The following is an 18,943-nucleotide window of genomic DNA, read 5'->3' as shown; positions in this document are numbered from 1 at the left end:
TATGGGATTAGCCTCGATTCTTCTAGAATTAACGATGAACCCTAAAAACTTCCCTGATCCTACTCCGAAGGAACACTTGAGAGGATTTAGCTTCATTTGATATTTTTTCAGAACATTGAAACACTCTTGTAAATCCTTCACATGTCCTTCTGCCTTTTCTGACTTTACCAGCATGTCATCAACGTACACCTCCATGTTTACCCTGATCAACTCCTTGAATATGTGGTTAACTAGTCGCTGGTAAGTCACACCAACGTTTTTCAATCCGAAGGGCATTACTTTGTAATAGTATAGCCCTGTATCGCTCTGAAAGCTAGTGTGATCCTCGTCAAGGGGATGCATACTAATGTGATTGTACCCTGAGTATGCATCCATGAAGGAGAGGATTTCATGGCCTGCAGTTGCATCGACCAGCTGGTCGATCCTTGGGAGTGGGAAGCAATCTTTAGGGCAGGCTTTATTAAGGTCTATGAAATCCACACAGGTCCGCCATTTTCCATTCGGCTTGGGAACCAGTACTGGATTAGAGACCCATGATGGATAAAACGCCACCCTGATGGACCCATTCTCCTTTAGTTTTTCAACTTCCTCCTTCAAGGCTTTTGATCTGTCTTTATCAAGCAACCTTCTTTTATGTTGCACGGGTGGAAAGCTTTTGTTGACGTTCAGGACATGACTGATGATTGCAGGATCTATCCCAGCCATGTCTTTATGTGACCAGGCGAAAACTTCCTGGTTCTTCCTCAAAAATTCCACCAGTGCGTGTTTGCACTACTTTAAAAAAGACTTTTAAGGACTAGCATTGCGAGTCCTCTATTAGAGAGCCTTAAAATTGAGGTTTTTTAGGACTCTCAGTGCGAGTCCTAAAAGAATGTTTTTAGGACTCACATTGAGAGTCCTAAAAGAATGTTTTTAGGACTCACAACGCTAGTCCTAAAAACTCTCGTTGAGTGCCTTTAAATAAGTTTTTAGGACTCGCGTTGCGAGTCCTAAAAGAAAGTATTTAGGACTAGCAATGCAAGTCCTAAAAAATCGGGTTGAGTGCCCGCGAGTCCTAAAAGAATGTTTTTAGGACTCGCAATGCAAGTCCTAAAAGATCCCGTTGAGTGTCTTTAAATTAAGATTTTAGGACTCGCTTTGCATGCCCTTAAAATAATATATTTTTTTTAAAATGCAGTTACAATTTTCATTTTGATTTAAAAAAATATATCCCTTTGAGTATCTAAAATGTATTATATATGTTAGATTTCTAAAATTTCAAAAGAAAATACTACAAAAACACAAAAAAAAAATCAAAAGAAATTTAAAGTTCTCATTAACATATAATGTAAGCTAACTTATAACATCTTTCAACATTATCAATAAAAATAAAAAAAATAAATACATAAAAAAACTCAACCCACCTCTAAGTCCTAATAACAATCTAAATATTTTAATTTGATACTCTATTAATGGATCTTACAATAAAATTGTTCTAATTTTACATTATTCATAAAAAGGACAAACCAAATGATATATGAGAAGCGTGTGTGACACTTTTACCCTTCTCTCCAACAGATACATTAGCTCTTCCTTCAGCTTCTCTCGCAGAAAGAGCTCCAATGCCAGTTGATGGCAAAACTGTAAATAAATAAATCATCAATATCATGCATGCTATGAGAGATCTAAAATTCCCTATGAGAGAAAAATATAGATGCTAAGCCCAACTACGGATTCATATATGAAATTGGTTTCTCAAATAAATTTCACGGATATTGCTAAGCTAATACAACTTGATTTTTTTTAAAAAAAGCTAATACAAGACTTAATCGACACAATTGTTTCAGAAATTGCATTCATGAATGTAACAAAATATTTTTTGCACCTACATTAGCAAGCACTTCGTACAAAAATATTCTGCAACTTACACAATATATAATAAATTGTAGAAAAAAGTAAGGTTTTCATGTATTTAGAAATACAAAAATAACTACATTAAAAAATGGTGCATCTTCACCATCCAGAAATCCGACTGAAAGTCAGTGTCTCACATTGTCTACTTCTAATCATTGAAGTTGAGATAAGCTTCTTCATTCCCCTAGGTATGCTTGTGATTGTACAAGAGAGCCAAATTTTGGCCTTTTTTTTAAATAATTAAAATAAAAGCTAATATTGTTAATGATACTAGAATCTTAGAAAGAAAATCGAGCAACACAAATTCCCGAAACCAACGACATCAACTCAAAAAATGTATCAAGTACGAAATTGTTGTCAGCCAAAAAAACTAGTGATGTGTTTCCAGGTGTAAAAAGAGATGTGTTGACCCACGATTTAGCCAACTGACACTGAGTCAAAATATGAATGATGTAGACGAATAGATAGAGAATAACGTAATGACAAAAGTAAAGAAAACACAGTAATTTATAGTTGTTCGGCCCCAGGATCTGGTAATGACCTACGTCCACTTAGAATGATATTGATATGGGATCAAAAGTGTGATCAGAGAACTTGGGTTCAATGAGTTTCAACACTTCTGATAAACAATACAAGTTTTTCTCAGATAAATTCTATAATCTCAATGATTCCCAAGCTCCAAAAGTCCCTTCCCATGAGCCATCTCTTGCTATTTATAGGCTCATGGAGGGTTGCCCAATATTGTTACAGATATTATCCCCTGAATCATGGGATATTCAGAAGATTGCATGAGATAAATTCGGGATTTATAAGATCTTCCCATAAATGTTGCTTTGCCAGCGGAACCACCGACCAGACTGGTCGTGGTAAAGATAGGCTTGTCCTGCTTCTGGTGTGTCTCCTGGTCGATACTCTAGCAGACGCTTCAGGTATCAGCCACGTGTCAAGAGATTATTCGCCACGTCACAAATCCTAATTTATTGGATAACATTTGCCCCCCAAAGTTTATTTACCACGAACAGTAAATAAACTTTGAACGAACGACTCTTCGGTAACCCCTCCTGACGTGTCAGAGCACTTCGTGCGTCTTCGAAAAAAGCAAACCACTCCTGTCTAATCAGGGCTTTTCAGTTTCCCAGAAACAATTTTGACGGCCATCACGTTTCCCCGTACTTCGAAAAAGGAAAACTAATGATCACGCCTTTTGAATATCAAAGACAAACTTATATAAGATTACTTGAGCCACTTCTTTCCTTTTCACGCACGCCACCTCTCTGCCGAAAACCCTAAAAACCAGAGCTTTACTTTCTCCGGCGAACTTTCCTTTGTGCTGTCTAGGCTCAGACGGTGGGCTCATTGACTCCCGAAGCTCTCACTTCCATCTTCACGACCATTTTCCTCGGTAAGTTATTTTGAAACTCCATGCTTCTGACTTTTCGTGGTGCATGTTTTTAAATGGTGTACTGTTTGAGTCTCTTGGTTTCTGGTTTTTTAAACGCCTGTAGATAGGATATTTTTGTAGGCAAAGTAGGCTTATGAGTAGGTTTAAAACCCAGGATCAGTGCTTTTTAGGACGTAGGATCGAAGTAGCATTTCGATTTCTTAAGCCAGTTAGAAATAATTTTTTCCCGCCGTAAGGGGAGTCGAAAAAGCTTTTCAGGAAAACTTTTCACTTTCACCCTTTGATCCGTTTTTTAAACTGTTTGCACAGAGAGACTTAGTTAGAATGCTGTTATATAAAGGCTTAGCTTTTATACTCGACCAGCGTTATTCTAAAAGCCTTTTAGACTCCTCTGACCTCGCCTCCCCATTCTTCTGTTTGCAGATTTTAATGCCAGATTTGTGGGGAGGCGAGAGACCCATCGACGACGACCTCCTCGCCCAACTGCTCAAGGGAGAAGAACAACCAGCCAACCGCATCCATCAGATACCTTTCCCACGAGCCTCTTCCAGACCGCACCCTTTTCCTTCAATGGCCCGTTCAAAATCCTCTGGCAAGAAAAGGCCCGAATCTGAAAGTAACCCTTCCTCTTCTGCCCAGCCTGACTCGCAGGCGGGGGCTCCCTCGACCAGTGGTCGAGAGAATCTTGTTCCTGACCCTAATATCCAAACTAGGGCTCGTCCTCGTCATCGGAATCCGCCTGATGTCGAGTGGTACACTCCCCCAGCCAGTTCGATGACCCCTCGGATGGTCGCCAACTGCTTCAGAAAATACCCCCTAACGGGGGTAACCATTACACGTCCTACTGCGGAGCAGAGGGCTAATCGTCCAGGAGGAGCAAACAGCGCCTGGTCCCGGTATCACATTGAAGCGGGGGCTTATCTCCCTCTTCATCCTTTCTTTGTGGGGGTGGCCAATTATTTCGGCGTCGCTCCCTTTCAAATAACCCCTAACGGATATAGGATGTTGGCTGCACTCTACGTCCTGTATAAACTTAACAAATGGCCAGAACCTTCACCTCATGAGGTTAACTACCTCTTTGACCTCAAGTCCAATCCTCAACACAACGGGAGGGGGTTTTTTCACTTCTGTCACCAGGAAACCGGCCGGACAATTTTGAGTGGCACTACCCATATATCGAACGTGGGACATTACAACAAGGAGTACTTCTTTACTCCGGATATATCCAGTAACAACTTGGCATTCGCGAGAGGAGGTACAAATTTGTCTTCGTCTTGGTCGATACTTTATCATAAAGTATTTCCTTTCGTTGTCTCTCAAACTTGTTCTGCTTTTCAGGCCCTTGGTCACGTCCGACCCCAACACCAGACATGGAGTTGAGGTCTAACGCTCTGGCCAGGATGTCTGCTGTAGCCAAATGTGTCAAGACCCTGACACTAGAAAAGAATTTAAGGTCGTCTGGCCTTCTGGCTCCTCGCCATGAAAATAGAGGATCCGTAGCGGACGAACCCACTGTCGAGGGGGTTCCCGAGCAGCAACCTCCTATGCCCTCTCCAAGGAGGAGGCCAACAGGAGTTACGATCAGGGAACCCACGGGCAGCCCTTCTGCAGAAAGGCCTTCTGCTCCCCAAGGCAAGGGGAAAGAAAAGGCCACAGAACCTGTTGTTGACTTGGAAGAGTCTTCTGATGACAATGGTAACGTTATTTCGCTTTTAAATGGTTTGCCAATCCCTTGTCATATGTTTGACGGGGACGGTAACTTTACATATGCTCCAAATCTAGGGCCAAACTTCTTCATGCCAGAAAATGAGTATATGATTAATAGAGTCAGTAGTATAGCGACCAGTAGTTATAGCTCGGGTATTCACTTTATTATCTTCTTTCTGTTGTATTACTTACTTTCACCTCTCTCTTCCCTTACTAACCTCTTGTGTTTGTTTTCATGCAGATATGTCGACTCCCAATATTTTTGACACGTACCAGGCCGAAGAGGAAGAGGAAGTCCCTCAACTTCGACAGAGGTCAAAGAAGCGAACTGGTGAAACCAGTCAAGGCCCTTCAGCCAAGAAGAGTCGACCAGAAGACCTTCCTCAGGGTACACCAACTGGGCAAAGTCCTGCGCCAACTGGGCGAACTCCTACCCCTCCTCCAGCTTCTTCTGAACAGCAAAACACTCCTGCTCGGTCCAATCCTCCACCTGCGCCTGCTAGGGAGCAGCTTTCTTGCGAAGAGGCCCATGGGGCCAGGCTTGTGAGTCGTGCCATCCGATCCGCTAAGGACCGACTTGAATGCATAGGCAAAGGTGAGCGTGTTGGGAATGCCATGATCCAAGCTGAAGAGCTACCGGTCGATCAGATCCTGAACAGGGCTCTGAACGAGATTTCCAGCGTAAGTATTTCTTTATTCTTCGAGTCTTTGTTTTTTCAGACCTCGTGATAAGTCTTGACCTCTTTTTCTTTCGTTTACAGGCCTTACTTTCTGCCACTACTGCTCGTACCCGAGCCCAGGCCTACTTTGAGCAGGTTGAGGCCAAAGTTCTCGAGAAACATCAGGTGAAGGTGGCCGAGGAGCTTTCGGCTGCTGAGGCTAAACATGCTGAGGAGTTGGAGACGGTGGTCCGAGAGAGGGATGCACCGGTGACCAAACTGTCCGCGGCTGAAGCTGCAAAAGATGCAGCGGTTAAGTTGAGGGAAGAGTACCGGTCGTACAACAAAACTCATCTCCGCGAAATCAAGCATCTGGAGGGGGTAGTCAAGTCTAAGGACGAGACTATTGCCACTCTCGAGGGCAAGGTGCAGCAATTGGAGCTTGACAACTCCAAGAATCTGGAAAAGTACAAAAGGACGACACTCCGATGTTTCTATAACTTCTGGAAACACAATCAGGGTGCTGACTTTAGCTACCCTTCAGAGGAAGTCAGAGATGCGGAGTTGGCCCGGTGCGCTGCTCAACTGGTTGAAGAGGAGGCAAGAGCTGTGACTCCTGCAACCCCAAGCGTCGTTGGTTTGGAAGAAGAAACCATCGAGGAAGAGACTGTCCAGGTTGTTGCCCAGGACCCTCCTGCCCCCCATGCCTCTTAATTTATTTAACTGTTTTTCTTTCTTTTTGAACATGCGACCCACGGGTCGCGATGTACAGACAATAGTTTCTTTTTAAACTTTGCTGCACGGGCAGTAAATCTTTTTGTTCGAACAATTACATTCAAGCAGCAATGCTTGCGGTGTAAAAGCTTAACTCTTGGTGCTATAATATTTTTACCTATTATAACATTTGTCCGTATGACTGAACTTAGCATAGTACTTTGGCCTGATTTAACAAAACATACATTTTGAAAAATACTCTAAGTACTTGTAGCATGCTTTCACTCATTTTGTTCTTGTGTTTATATACCTTGAGAGTATGCTTTGCTATCGATGTGCCTTATATGCCCCCCAAGTGATCGAGGAGCTTTAGGTCCTTGGTCACTTGCCTTGACCATGGCCTTTTCGAACATTCCTGTTCATGTGGAAAAATGATACTTGTAATACAGCAAAACAACACACGTAATGAACAAATACTTGCAAATGTAAATTCACAAAGGTTGGCAAGAATGACTGGTTGAGCTCAGTCCCTTATAATTTCGTATTAAAAATGGACTAATCATGTCTTTACGATCAATTCTGAAATAGAATCTTACATATACGAGCAGTTAGCAACACAACGTGGCTAACCCTCTTTGCAAAACTTGTAAAAGAAAATTTAAACAAGCCAGTCCTTTAAGAAGGGCTGTTCATTGATAATACTTGCGCAGGTGTTCTCCATTCCAATAGCGTGGAATGAGATCTCCGTTTAAGCGCGTGAGTTTGTAGGTGCCTGGGTGAAGGACTTCTTCAATTTGGTAAGGCCCTTCCCAGTTAGGTCCGAGCACTCCAGCTGTGGGGTCGCGGGTATTCAAGAAAACTCGTCGTAACACCAAGTCTCCGACGTTGAATCTTCTTTCTTTAACTTTGGAGTTAAAGTTCCGGGCGACTTTTTGCTGATAAGCAGCAACTCGGAGTTGAGATTTTTCTCGTATCTCGTCAATTGAGTCTAAGGACTCCATCATTAGCTGACTGTTTTGGTCTTGATCGTACGTCAAACACCGATGCGAGGGGGGATCTATCTCGACGGGTAACATGGCCTCATACCCATAAGCTAAGGAAAATGGGGTACGTCCTGTTGCTGTTCGATGAGATGTTCTATACGACCATAGGACTTCAGGCACTTGTTCTGGCCATGCTCCTTTAGCTTCTTCAAGTCTTTTCTTCAGGGTGTCTTTGAGGGTTTTGTTTACAGCTTCGACTTGCCCATTTGCTTGGGGGTGTGCGACTGAAGAAAAGCTCTTAATTACCCCATGCCTCTCGCAGAAATCGGTGAACAGGTCGCTGTCAAATTGGGTTCCGTTGTCTGATACTATCTTTCTGGGCAAACCATACCGGCACACAATGTTCTTGATGACAAAGTCAAGAACTTTCTTGGTTGTGATGGTTGCGAGTGGTTCAGCTTCGACCCATTTTGTGAAGTAATCGACTGCCACAACTGCGTACTTTACTCCTCCATTTCCTGTTGGCAGTGATCCAATTAAGTGTATTCCCCATATTGCGAAAGGCCACAGGCTCTGCATCTGCTTTAGCTCGTTTGGGGCTGCTCGTGGGATTTTGGAGAACCTCTGACATTTATCACACCTTCGTACGTACTCCATTGAATCCTTGTTCATCGTTGGCCAGAAATAGCCCTGTCGGAGAACTTTTTTCGCCAAACTCTGCCCCCCTGCGTGATCTCCGTAGAAGCCTTCATGCACCTCTTTCATGAGTTCCTTAGCTTTTTCTGATGTAATGCACCTGAGCAGTGGCATTGAATATCCTCTTCGGTACATAACACCGTCGAGCAGTATGTACCCAGCAGCTTGTCTTTGCAGAGTTCTGGCCTTGTTTCTATCTGCTGGCAATGTCCCATTTGTCAGATACTCCAGGTAAGGCGCCATCCATGTATCTTCTATTCGAATTTCCATGCTGGCTTCGGCCGCATCAATGCTTGGTTCACTTAATCTCTCTACTGGGACTATGTTCAAGGTGTCAGCATCTTTAGCACTAGCAAGTTTGGCCAAGGCGTCTGCATTCGAATTTTGGTCTCGCGGAATCTGCTGGAGGGTGTACTTTGTAAACTGTGCTAGCAAATCTTTTGTTTTGTTAAGGTAGGCCATCATTTTTAACCCTCGCGCTTGATATTCTCCCAGGACTTGATTCACGACCAGCTGAGAATCGCTGTAAATGTCGAGCGCTTTTATATTCATATCCCTGGCCATTCTCAGTCCAGCGAGGAGTGCTTCGTATTCCGCTTCATTGTTTGACGCTGCGAAGTCAAACCTGATTGCGCAGTGAAATCGATGCCCTTCGGGCGTTATCAATATCACTCCCGCTCCAGCGTGAGATTCATTAGATGATCCATCTGTGAATAGCTTCCATGAAGGAGTCTTGTCTTGAGGCATGGGCGCTTCAGGCTGTTTGCACAGCTCGTTGCTGGGGAGTTCGGTGAACTCCGCAATAAAATCGGCTAAGGCTTGCCCTTTTATTGCTGCTCGCGGTGAATAAGTTATGTCGAACTGTCCCAATTCGACCGCCCATTTTAACAGTCGTCCAGCCGCCTCAGGTTTTTGGAGGACTTGCCGAAGGGGCTGGTCGGTCAGAACTGTGATAGGATGGGCTTGGAAGTACGGACGCAACTTTCGGGAGGCTAGAATTAGGCAATATGCTAATCTTTCGATCAGTGGATATTTTAATTCTGCACCGATAAGCCTTTTGCTGACGTAGTAAGCAGCTTTCTGCACGCCTTCTTCCTCCCGTATCAGTACCGCACTAGCAGCAACTTCGGTAATCGCCAGATAAATATACAAAGTCTCTCCTTCGATTGGTTTTGATAGGATGGGAGGTTGCGACATATGAGCCTTTAATGTCTGGAATGCTTGCTCGCAGTCTTCCCCTAAGTAGATTGAAGAATGGAACGCACTTGTCAGTTGGTTTTGAGATGAATCTACTAAGGGCAGCTATCCTTCCGGTCAGGCTTTGGACATCCTTGATCTTTTCTGGCGACTTCATGTCGATCAGGGCTTTTATCTTGTCGGGGTTGGCCTCGATTCCCCTTGAATTCACTATAAACCCCAAAAACTTTCCTGACCCGACTCCAAAGGAACATTTGAGGGGATTCAACTTCATTTGGTACTTGTTTAACACATCAAAGCACCTTCGCAAATCCCTCACATGTCCTTCAGCCTTCTTGGACTTTACCAGCATGTCATCCACATATACGTCCATGCTTACTCCGATCAGTTCCTTGAACATGTGGTTGACCAGTCGTTGGTAAGTCGCACCTGCGTTTTTCAGTCCGAAGGGCATTACTTTATAACAATATAAGTTCGTATCGGTCCGAAAGCTGGTATGATCCTCATCAGGGGGATGCATGCTGATCTGATTGTAGCCTGAATATGCGTCCATGAACGAGAGGATCTCATGTCCAGCAGTTGCATCGACTAGCTGGTCGATCCTCGGGAGTGGGAAGCAGTCTTTTGGGCAGGCTTTATTGAGGTCTGTAAAATCCACACAGGTCTGCCATTTGCCGTTAGGCTTGGGGACCAGCACCGGATTGGAGACCCATGATGGATAAAACGCCACCCTGATGAACCCATTTTCTTTAAGTCTTTCGACTTCTTCTTTCAAGGCTCTTGATCTGTCTTTATCGAGTAGCCTTCTTTTTTGTTGCACTGGTGGAAAGACTTTGTTTATGTTCAGGACATGGCTGATCACTGCAGGATCTATCCCGACCATGTCTTTATGCGACCAGGCAAAAACTTCCTGGTTCTCTTGCAGGAATTCCACCAGCGCCTGCTTTGCGGTAGGTTCTAAATTCTTCCCAACCCTTACGATTCGGGTCGGGTCTTTTTCATCGAGCTGGACCTCCTCCAGGTCCTCGACGGGTCCAACATTTTCTTCAAAATCCCCAAAGCGAGGATCCAAATCTATATCCTCACTTTGGGCAACACCCTATTTGGTGACTTTTCAACCTGATTGGGTTTGTCTGTCTTCTGTCATCTGCAATCGTTCTGGGGTAGCGCTCCTCGACGCTCCACTTTTTGCCTTTGTGATCGAGGCGTTATAGCACTCCCTGGCTTCCCTTTGGTTTCCCAAAACGCCTCCTACCCCTGCGTCCGTTGGGAACTTCATGGCTAGATGCCACATGGAGATGATGGCCCTCAGTTCAACCAGTATGGGTCTTCCAATAACGGCGTTATATGCTGAAGGACAATCGACCACTACAAAAGTGGCGAGTAATGTCCTTGAGGCAGGCGCTGTACCCGTTGTCACTGGGAGTTTGATCATTCCGGCTGGTTCAAGTCCTTCTCCAGAGAAGCCGTATATGGTTTGATTTCAGGGCTCCAAGTCCTTCACGGACAGCTTCATGCGTTCCAGCGTTGATTTATACAGGATGTTCACTGAACTTCCTGTATCGACCAGTACTCTTTTTACCATCATAATGGCCATTTGGATATCCACGACCAGCGGATCGGAATGTGGGAACCGGACGTGTTGGGCATCGCCCTCAGAGAAGGAAATCCCGCACTCCTCTGAGCGGGCCTTTTTCGGCGCTCGGTCCTCCACAGTCATCATCTCGATATCCTGGTCGTGGCGTAGAGTTCGAGCATATCGTTCTCTAGCCTTTCCGCTATTTCCTGCGAGGTGCGGACCTCCACAGATGGTTAAAAGTGTTTCGGCTACGGGGGCAGGCTGTAATGGTGGCGAGTGTTGGCATGTGGACGCCTGCTCGTTGCCACTTGGAGCTTCTCGTTGGGAAGTTCCCGAGGCCCGTACGTACCTTCTCAAGTGTTCTTGTCTAATGAGGAACTCAATTTCGTCTTTTAGCTGGTTGCATTCATTAGTGTCATGTCCGTAGTCGTTATGGTAATGACATAATTTGGTAGTGTCTCTTTTTGAAATGTCCTTTCGAATGGGCCCAGGTTTCTTGTAGGGCACACTAGAGCTTGTGGCCTGGTAAACCTCTCCTCGAGACTCAACGAGGGCAGTGTAGTTAGTGAACCTAGGTTCATAACGATTACCCTTGGCTCGTATATTGTCGGAGGTGGAAGGCTCATTGTGTGGCCGTTTCCCACCATTCTTGCCATTACCGTTGCCATTTCCGTTGCCCTTGCCGTTGCCATTTGGTTTGGTGCCATTGGCGGCTTTGGCGGGTTCAGCAGCCTTCTTACCCTTGTTCGAGGATTTTCCATCATCGGCAATGGCTTCTTCGAGCTTGATATACCGATCATCTTGGTCTAAGAACTCCTGGGTGGTACTAACCCCATCCTTACGAAGACTTTTCCATAGGGGCGAACGGCGCCTCACTCCCGCGGTTATAGCCATCATTTTTCCTTCGTCCCCGACTGTCTTTGCTCCGGCTGCCGCTCGCATAAAGCGCTGGATGTAATCCTTCAGTGATTCTCCATCCTGCTGGCGGATCTCGACCAGTTGGTTTGCTTCGGTCGGGTGGACACGACCTGCGTAGAACTGTCCGTAGAACTCCCTTACGAACATTTCCCAGGAAACTATGCTTGCAGGTGGGAACTTAAAGAACCATTCCTGCGCGGCTTCAGAAAGTGTTGCAGGAAAGATCCTGCACCGAGCGTCTTCGGACACTTTCTGAATGTCCATCTGGATTTCAAACTTATTCACATGCAAGACGGGATCCCCGTATCCATCAAAGTTTGGGAGCGTAGGCATCTTGAACTTGCTGGGAGTCTCTGCGTTGGCTATTCTTTGGATAAATGGAGTGCCTTTTCTTCTATCGTGGTCGATGTAAGAGGTCCTTCCTCCGACCAGCTGTTGCACAGCCTGATTTAGTGCGTCTATCTGGGCTTGCAACGCAGTAGGAATAGCTACGGTCTCTGCTGCTGGGGGGATGTTCTCACCATGCTTCTCTCGACGATCATTGAGTATGTCTCTTAGATCTTCCTCTCTTCTCCGTTGCTCGCTACCTCCGAGCCGGTTGAAGACATTATTTTGCCTGGGTTGCCCCCCAGCATCTTGTCTATTTGGTTGATCATCTTGAGGTATTTGGCTCCTGCTCTTACCTCTATTTCCGTTCCTCCCATCAGCATTGTCCTTGCATGAGTCAGCCTCGTTGTAGCCGTGACCATCTTTGAACTTTGACTGGCTGTGGTAAGACTGGTTGTTCCCTCTATTCCCGTCTCTGGCAGAAACACCCCGAGCGTTAGAGGGTGGCCTGCGCTGGTCGCGATGTCCCCGTGCATTATCATGCCGTTGGGGTCCACGGACCGCAGAGCCTAACTCCAAGTCTCTCCTGTTACCAGGAGGGTAGTGACCCCTGTTCGCTTGGTGTGGCCCATCATTCTCGCGGCGTCTAGGACTACGAGGCTGTCGCTCGACCCTATTCTGCCTTTGCTGCGGGGGATTACCTCGAGCAGCTTGGGATGGTGGATCTGCCTCGGGGTCCAGTGGGACGTCGTCATGGGGCATCTGGGGCTGTTCGGGCCTTTGCGGACTTGAAGGATGGATCGGTGGACTAGGATTGGGACCTCCCTGGGGTGGCCCATTTTCAGGTTGGTTAGGCTGCGAGGCAGGCGCGGCCTGATTTCTGGCCAACAGCAAGGCCGCTTCAAGGGCTGCCATGGCCTCGGTCTGGCGGCGATCCACCTCCGCTTGTCTCTCGCTTAACTCCGCCCGCTGATGATCAAGTTCCTGCTGCTGCCTTGCCATAGCTTCTGCGGCAGTCTCTTGATTGGCTCTCAGACTAGCCAACTCTTCCTGCAACGTGCCCAAGGTGCTCCTCAAAGTCGCATCGTCCATTTCCTCCTCTTCAAAATCTAGTTGTGGCTCATCTTCCGCCATGCTTGCAGGTGGAGGAGGAGGTGGCGGATTCGACGGTGCAGCGGCGGCGGTCTGAGCAGCTTTCTTCCCTGCTTTCGCCATTAGTTTTATCAACAACGATGAATCGTCCTCTCAATGAAAGCACCAGAATGTTGACCCATGATTTAGCCAACTGACACTGAGTCAAAATATGAATGATGTAGACGAATAGATAGAGAATAACGAATGACAAAAGTAAAGAAAACACAGTAATTTATAGTGGTTCGGCCCCAGGATCTGGTAATGACCTACGTCCACTTAGAATGATATTGATATGGGATCAAAAGTGTGATCAGAGAACTTGGATTCAATGAGTTTCAACACTTCTGATAAACAATACAAGTTTTTCTCAGATAAATTCTATAATCTCAATGATTCCCAGGCTCCAAAAGTCCCTTCCCATGAGCCATCTCTTTCTATTTATAGGCTCATGGAGGGTTGCCCAATATTGTTACAGATATTATCCCCTGAATCATGGGATATTCAGAAGATTGCATGAGATAAATTCGGGGTTTATAAGATCTTCCCATAAATGTTGCTTTGCCAGCGGAACCACCGACCAGACAGGTCGTGGTAAAGATAGGCTTGTCCTGCTTCTGGTGTGTCTCCTGGTCGATACTCTAGCAGCCGCTTCAGGTATCAGCCACGTGTCAAGAGATTATTCGCCACGTCACAAATGCTAATTTATTGGATAACAAGATGAGTCAGAGATAGAGAGAGAGGGAGCCGAGAGAGACAAAGAGAGCAGAAAAAAAAATGTAGAAAAAAAATACAAACCTGAAAATGGGACAAATCTTAAGCTGAAATGGGTTTGCGTGACAGATATTACAAAATAAATCAATTCAATGGCAAACTTTTACATGGAAACTTATACTCGTGTTTACTATGAAATTTATATTTCAGAATGTGAATTAGCATAAGCTTTACATGTCTTGTAAAGTAAAAATAAAGAAGAAGACTCACCTATATTTACATGTACAGCATCCCACAAAGCAGCAACAGTAGCAAAATATATTTTTGTCTTGCCAGACAATTCAAGGTAACCTTCAACGTGGTCCTGCTCACAACATTGTAAATATTTTCCTTTATGAGTTATTGAAAAAAAAATACCAAACTAAATTGATAATGTTTTGCACCAAGGGTACAATGTAGAAGAAGAATAAAATTTACCAGTCTTAGAATATCTCCATGTTTCTTATCCTCTGCTTCAATAGCTCTGTCTAGAATACCCCCTGATGTGGCACTAAATGTGGAGAAAAAGAAAAGTTTACAAAATTAATTAAGCAAAAATCTGTCAAAAGAACAACTGAATTGAAGAAAAGATGAATTTTGCACAGGAGTTTCATTAAATTGCAAAGTGGGAACTCAAAGGGCTGTCCACAAGGAAATGAATCACCCCCTCAACGAAATATAATCACCAAGAAAGAGGTAAAATCACATCATTGCTACCGCCTTTAGTTCTCATTGCTCGACTATTAATCACTCACCTATGACCAATGATAAATCGAATGATAATGCCCTTCTCCTCCTCAAGCCCCTTTCTTTACTCGCCTATTTTACATGTTTGTCAGAAAGATCAGACGACAGATTTACACAAGTAACATAGCATAAGTATGGCAAAACCAATGTTTATATTTGAATTAATAATGATCATGATTTTCTAGTGATATTATTTTCTAGATAAACAATTGTGTTCAAGAATAGATAGCCAAACCAATAGAATAATTATGGCTTTTATATCTAACATGCCAATAGATAATTTCAAACATTACCAAAAACGAATCCTGATCGAACAAGTAATATATATCTAACAATTGAACCATACTTTTGGGGAAATGTAGTGTGCAATAATAATACAATTACAACTTGAGTACTAAATAATATTCTATTGCATGCAACTGCCAGTATACCCAACGACTAGAACATGGATGATGAAATAAGGGACTTACCTGAAGAATTGTCGTCAAAAGCAAGAGACAGAGATCCAAATTCAATGAAATAAAGTTTTGCCAACATCTGAAGGTTCTAAGCAGTCTTGACAGATTTAAATTTAGGATGGCAAAGTGGTGAAGAAACTGAAATGGACAATGCACTATTAAGTGAAGAGTCTGGCTGGCTAAGTACTCCTGGCATCTCAAGCAAATCAACCAAATATTCCCTGGAAGATTACACAAATATATCCAATGCTATTTATCATTCATGAAGAAACATATAACATTTCTAAAGTTTCTTTTAAAATCATAATAAACAAAGCAAACAGTTTTCTATGTAGCCAAAAGATAATTGGCCTTTCATAATACACTTTTTCTTGACCTTGCATGCCTAAATTAAAACCACCCAAAAATAATAGCTAGAACCGTGTGATCTATTTTTAAAAATATTAAACGAGACAACAAAGGTTCATCCAAATGATGGTGGTTACATAGTCTATTTTATATTCAAGTAATGTTTATATAAATGTCTGCCAAGTAGAGAGGTCGCCTTAATTATATGTAATATATAACATTTCGATTGACTATATAAAACATGCTGAAAGGTATCTCAAAACCTTTAGATTTTGGAGCCTAATATTAAGATTATAGGATAAAACTTGGGACTTTCATCAAACATGTGCTATGCAAGAAAATTGTAGAACATGCATCAATTGCTATAATGATATAATCACACAATATAATCTGACTGAGCAAAGCACAACATCAATTAACAGAAATATACTACATGAAAATTTAACAAAAAAATAGGTTACAAAAAAAATATATATTACATGAAAACTAAAACATAATAAAATACACATCTTGCACTGAAAATAGAAGAAAAAGAGAAAAGCCAACATGTCACCATCTATAGAAAATCGGACAACATATCCCCTAATTTACTAGCCTAGCCATCTAACACATTCAATACCAACATGTCAAACAAATCAAACAGCACACATGTTTTCATCCATATATCACCGCAGCACACAAAATTCTCAGAACCTACTTCACTAAGACATGCAAGTTCTCAATCTTCCGTTATCACCACAACACACAGAATTCACAGAACCTACTTCACTACGGATGAATATCTAAGATATTCAAACTCCACTAAAGTAATACAATTATCATTCAAAATTGTAAAATATTGAAAATTAAAAAAAAAATCAAATGCAACATACCTCTTGTAATTAGCTACTGATCAAATGTTTAAGACCAATCAAAATATTAACCTAAACATCATTATTAACATTATAAAAAATAAAAAAGTTAGATGTATCTTCCATATCATGTTATTACCCCAAGTCATGTTATTTAAAATTCTATAATCAACTTAATTATTAATTAGACAGTCAAATGTTAAGGTTATAGGAAAAAATGTGATGAAGTAGTCCATGAAAATCCACAATAAACTAATAAGGCTATTTAAAATGGAAAAAGTCAATAAATCAAGTAAATGATTAGACTATTTTTGGCTAACTAGAACTAGAACTAGAACTATATGTTAATCAAGTATAAAATTCTAATAGTATTGTATCATTATTTCAATTTCTTCTTGACTTCGGATTAAGCTAAAAGTCAATAATGGAAATAGCTTAGAATATAACAAAAATATAGTTTAGCAAACTTTGCTGATGTAAAATATAATTCATAAAACATTGTACTCCATATTTATTCCATTCAATACTCTAAGGAATACATTCCAAAATCCTAAACTTGTGCAAAAAAAAGTATATATTTTATTAAGTGTACCACATAGTTTAATTTCTACATTTGTTACAATGTTGTACCACATAGTTCATGGTACTTTCAATTAGATACCGACAATTTTTATATACAAGACACTGAAATATAGAAAAACTTGACAAACCTTTGAATCATTTTGTATGTACTAAGCATATACTTGAGAACAAACAAACAATCATGGACTAAAGAAATAGAATTACACAAATATGACCATTCTATTATACAAGAAACTAGCTATATATGCATCTAGCATTTTTGTATTTATTGTATATTTTCTAAAAATGTTCTAATCTATAGTCTTAAAGGCATCAATTAATTTGTTGATATGCTCATAATCATCATCTCTATCATCATATATAATTATTGTCAAAACCAATCGGAACATAACCATTAAATAGATACAAACAATTGAGACTATCAATCTTTTTCAGCATTAAATCATGAGACTAAAAGTTGACCAATTAAAAATATATTACTTGAGTAGTTTTCTGCAATTAATAACACACACAAAATACAAAAACAAAAAAAGAAAGAAAGAAAGAGAAAAAAATGGTCATTTACTCAATTTTTTTCTCCATTTTCAATAAACATGTAATTTTTTTATTTATACATCTATAATATCTATCACAATACCTTAAAACTTAAATTTGCTAATAACAAAATTAGCTTTGACTCCTTGACCACTCTGTCGGGTTCCCTAAAACCATACCAAACAAGAAGTAAAATAAATCAACACCAAATTTCTTACACGCCAAATTATCAGAAGCCTGCCCATGAACCCAAATTTGAGTTGCTGGATATTGTTAATGGAAACATTAAAAAATATTGTTTTCATAGATATGAAAGATTGTTATACACTGTGAAAACTAGAACAAAAAGCGTAGATTATTTAAAGATTTACCTCTAAAAATAGCAGTAAAATCATTCAATAATGTGTTGTTCTTTGAAACATTCAGCCCCGAAGCCAAACAACCCTCTGCCCAGCCCCTGCGCCATCGAGCCCAGACCTAAAACTTCCCCACCCGCCATCGAGCCCAGCCTCGAACCACCAGTCGTTGCTGTCGAGCCCAGCCCTGAGCCCCCTGCCGCCGAAAAGCCCGACCCCCCTGCAGCCGTCGACCACCATTCCCCGAGCCCCTGCCCTCGTCGTTCGGGCCTAGCAGAGAGCATGCGAGAGAGAGAGAGGGAGAAACGAAGATCAGGTAGGGATGAGAGAGGGAGAAAGGGGTTTGGCTATTATATATATTTATAAATAAAAATCAGATTATATTATTTAGATAAAAAAAATCTGATTATAAAACTCCCAATTTTATACTCCTCATACTATAAAAAATAATTTAAAAAATCCCAACTATATAAATTTTATTTAGATAAAAAAAATGTGATTATAAAACTCCCAATTTTATACTCCTAATACTATAAAAAATAATTTTAAAAATCACAACTATAAAAATTCTCTTCAAACTTATAATAATTGTTATTTGAAACTTAAACTGCTATTTAATTTAAATACTAAGTAAAAGTGCACTTTAGTTAACTTTATTTTAAAAATATATTAATTTATTTTTATTAATATGTTTTTGATTTTCATATAAATTTTAAATATATAAACAATGACATATATTATAAAAATTATAACTAGTAAATTTATATATTATTATTATTTTACAATATTTTTCCAATCAATAAAACAACTTATTTTTAATTAATACTAATTTTATAAATATGTTAAACAATAAGTGGTTTTATGTTCTGTTACTTAACAATTTTAAAGACTTGCTTTGGGAGTCCTTAAATACTCTTTTAGGACTCGCAAAGCAAGTCCTTAAAAGTAATCATTCCTAATTTTTGAGCTCAGGTGTTTTTAGGACTCGCAAAGCGAGCCCTAAAAGAGTATTAAGGACTCCCAAAACAAGTCCTTAAAATTGTTAAGTAAAACACCCATTTTTTAGCCCAGATTTTTTTAGGACTCGCTTATTTTTTTAGGACACTCA

General features: G+C 41.5%; 1 protein-coding gene across 1 annotated transcript; it reads right to left on the bottom strand.

Annotated features, from left to right (window-relative positions):
- Nucleotides 1-1,489: 1,489 nt before the first annotated feature.
- Nucleotides 1,490-18,167, bottom strand: LOC133799810 (RNA polymerase II degradation factor 1-like). Its single transcript, XM_062237803.1, has 10 exons — nucleotides 17,851-18,167; nucleotides 17,583-17,646; nucleotides 15,177-15,385; nucleotides 14,715-14,778; nucleotides 14,398-14,470; nucleotides 14,191-14,284; nucleotides 11,986-13,906; nucleotides 1,997-2,118; nucleotides 1,800-1,864; nucleotides 1,490-1,620 (listed from the first exon to the last, which is right to left on the bottom strand). The coding sequence occupies exons 7-10, from the start codon at nucleotides 13,288-13,290 to the stop codon at nucleotides 1,490-1,492; spliced, it is 1,623 nt and encodes a 540-aa protein (XP_062093787.1). The 5' UTR covers nucleotides 13,291-13,906; nucleotides 14,191-14,284; nucleotides 14,398-14,470; nucleotides 14,715-14,778; nucleotides 15,177-15,385; nucleotides 17,583-17,646; nucleotides 17,851-18,167.
- Between the last annotated feature and the right edge of the window lie 776 nt (nucleotides 18,168-18,943).

This window comes from Humulus lupulus, chromosome 9, assembly GCF_963169125.1.
Source record: "Humulus lupulus chromosome 9, drHumLupu1.1, whole genome shotgun sequence".
NCBI classification, from domain to species: Eukaryota; Viridiplantae; Streptophyta; class Magnoliopsida; order Rosales; family Cannabaceae; genus Humulus; species Humulus lupulus.
This window is presented reverse-complemented; position numbering and strand designations above follow the sequence as displayed.

What these genes read in the sequence shown, in the direction of transcription:
- LOC133799810 (XM_062237803.1), bottom strand. Translation starts at nt 13,290, where the DNA reads ATGGCGAAAGCAGGGAAGAAAGCTGCTCAGACCGCCGCCGCTGCACCG. An exon ending in TTCAGAAAGTGTCCGAAGAC is followed by an intron (nt 2,119 to 11,985) that starts GCTCGGTGCAGG and finishes TTTAAAAAAAAG; the next exon opens with GCCAAAATTTGGCTCTCTTG. An exon ending in TTCAGTCGGATTTCTGGATG is followed by an intron (nt 1,865 to 1,996) that starts GTGAAGATGCAC and finishes TTGCTAATGTAG; the next exon opens with GTGCAAAAAATATTTTGTTA.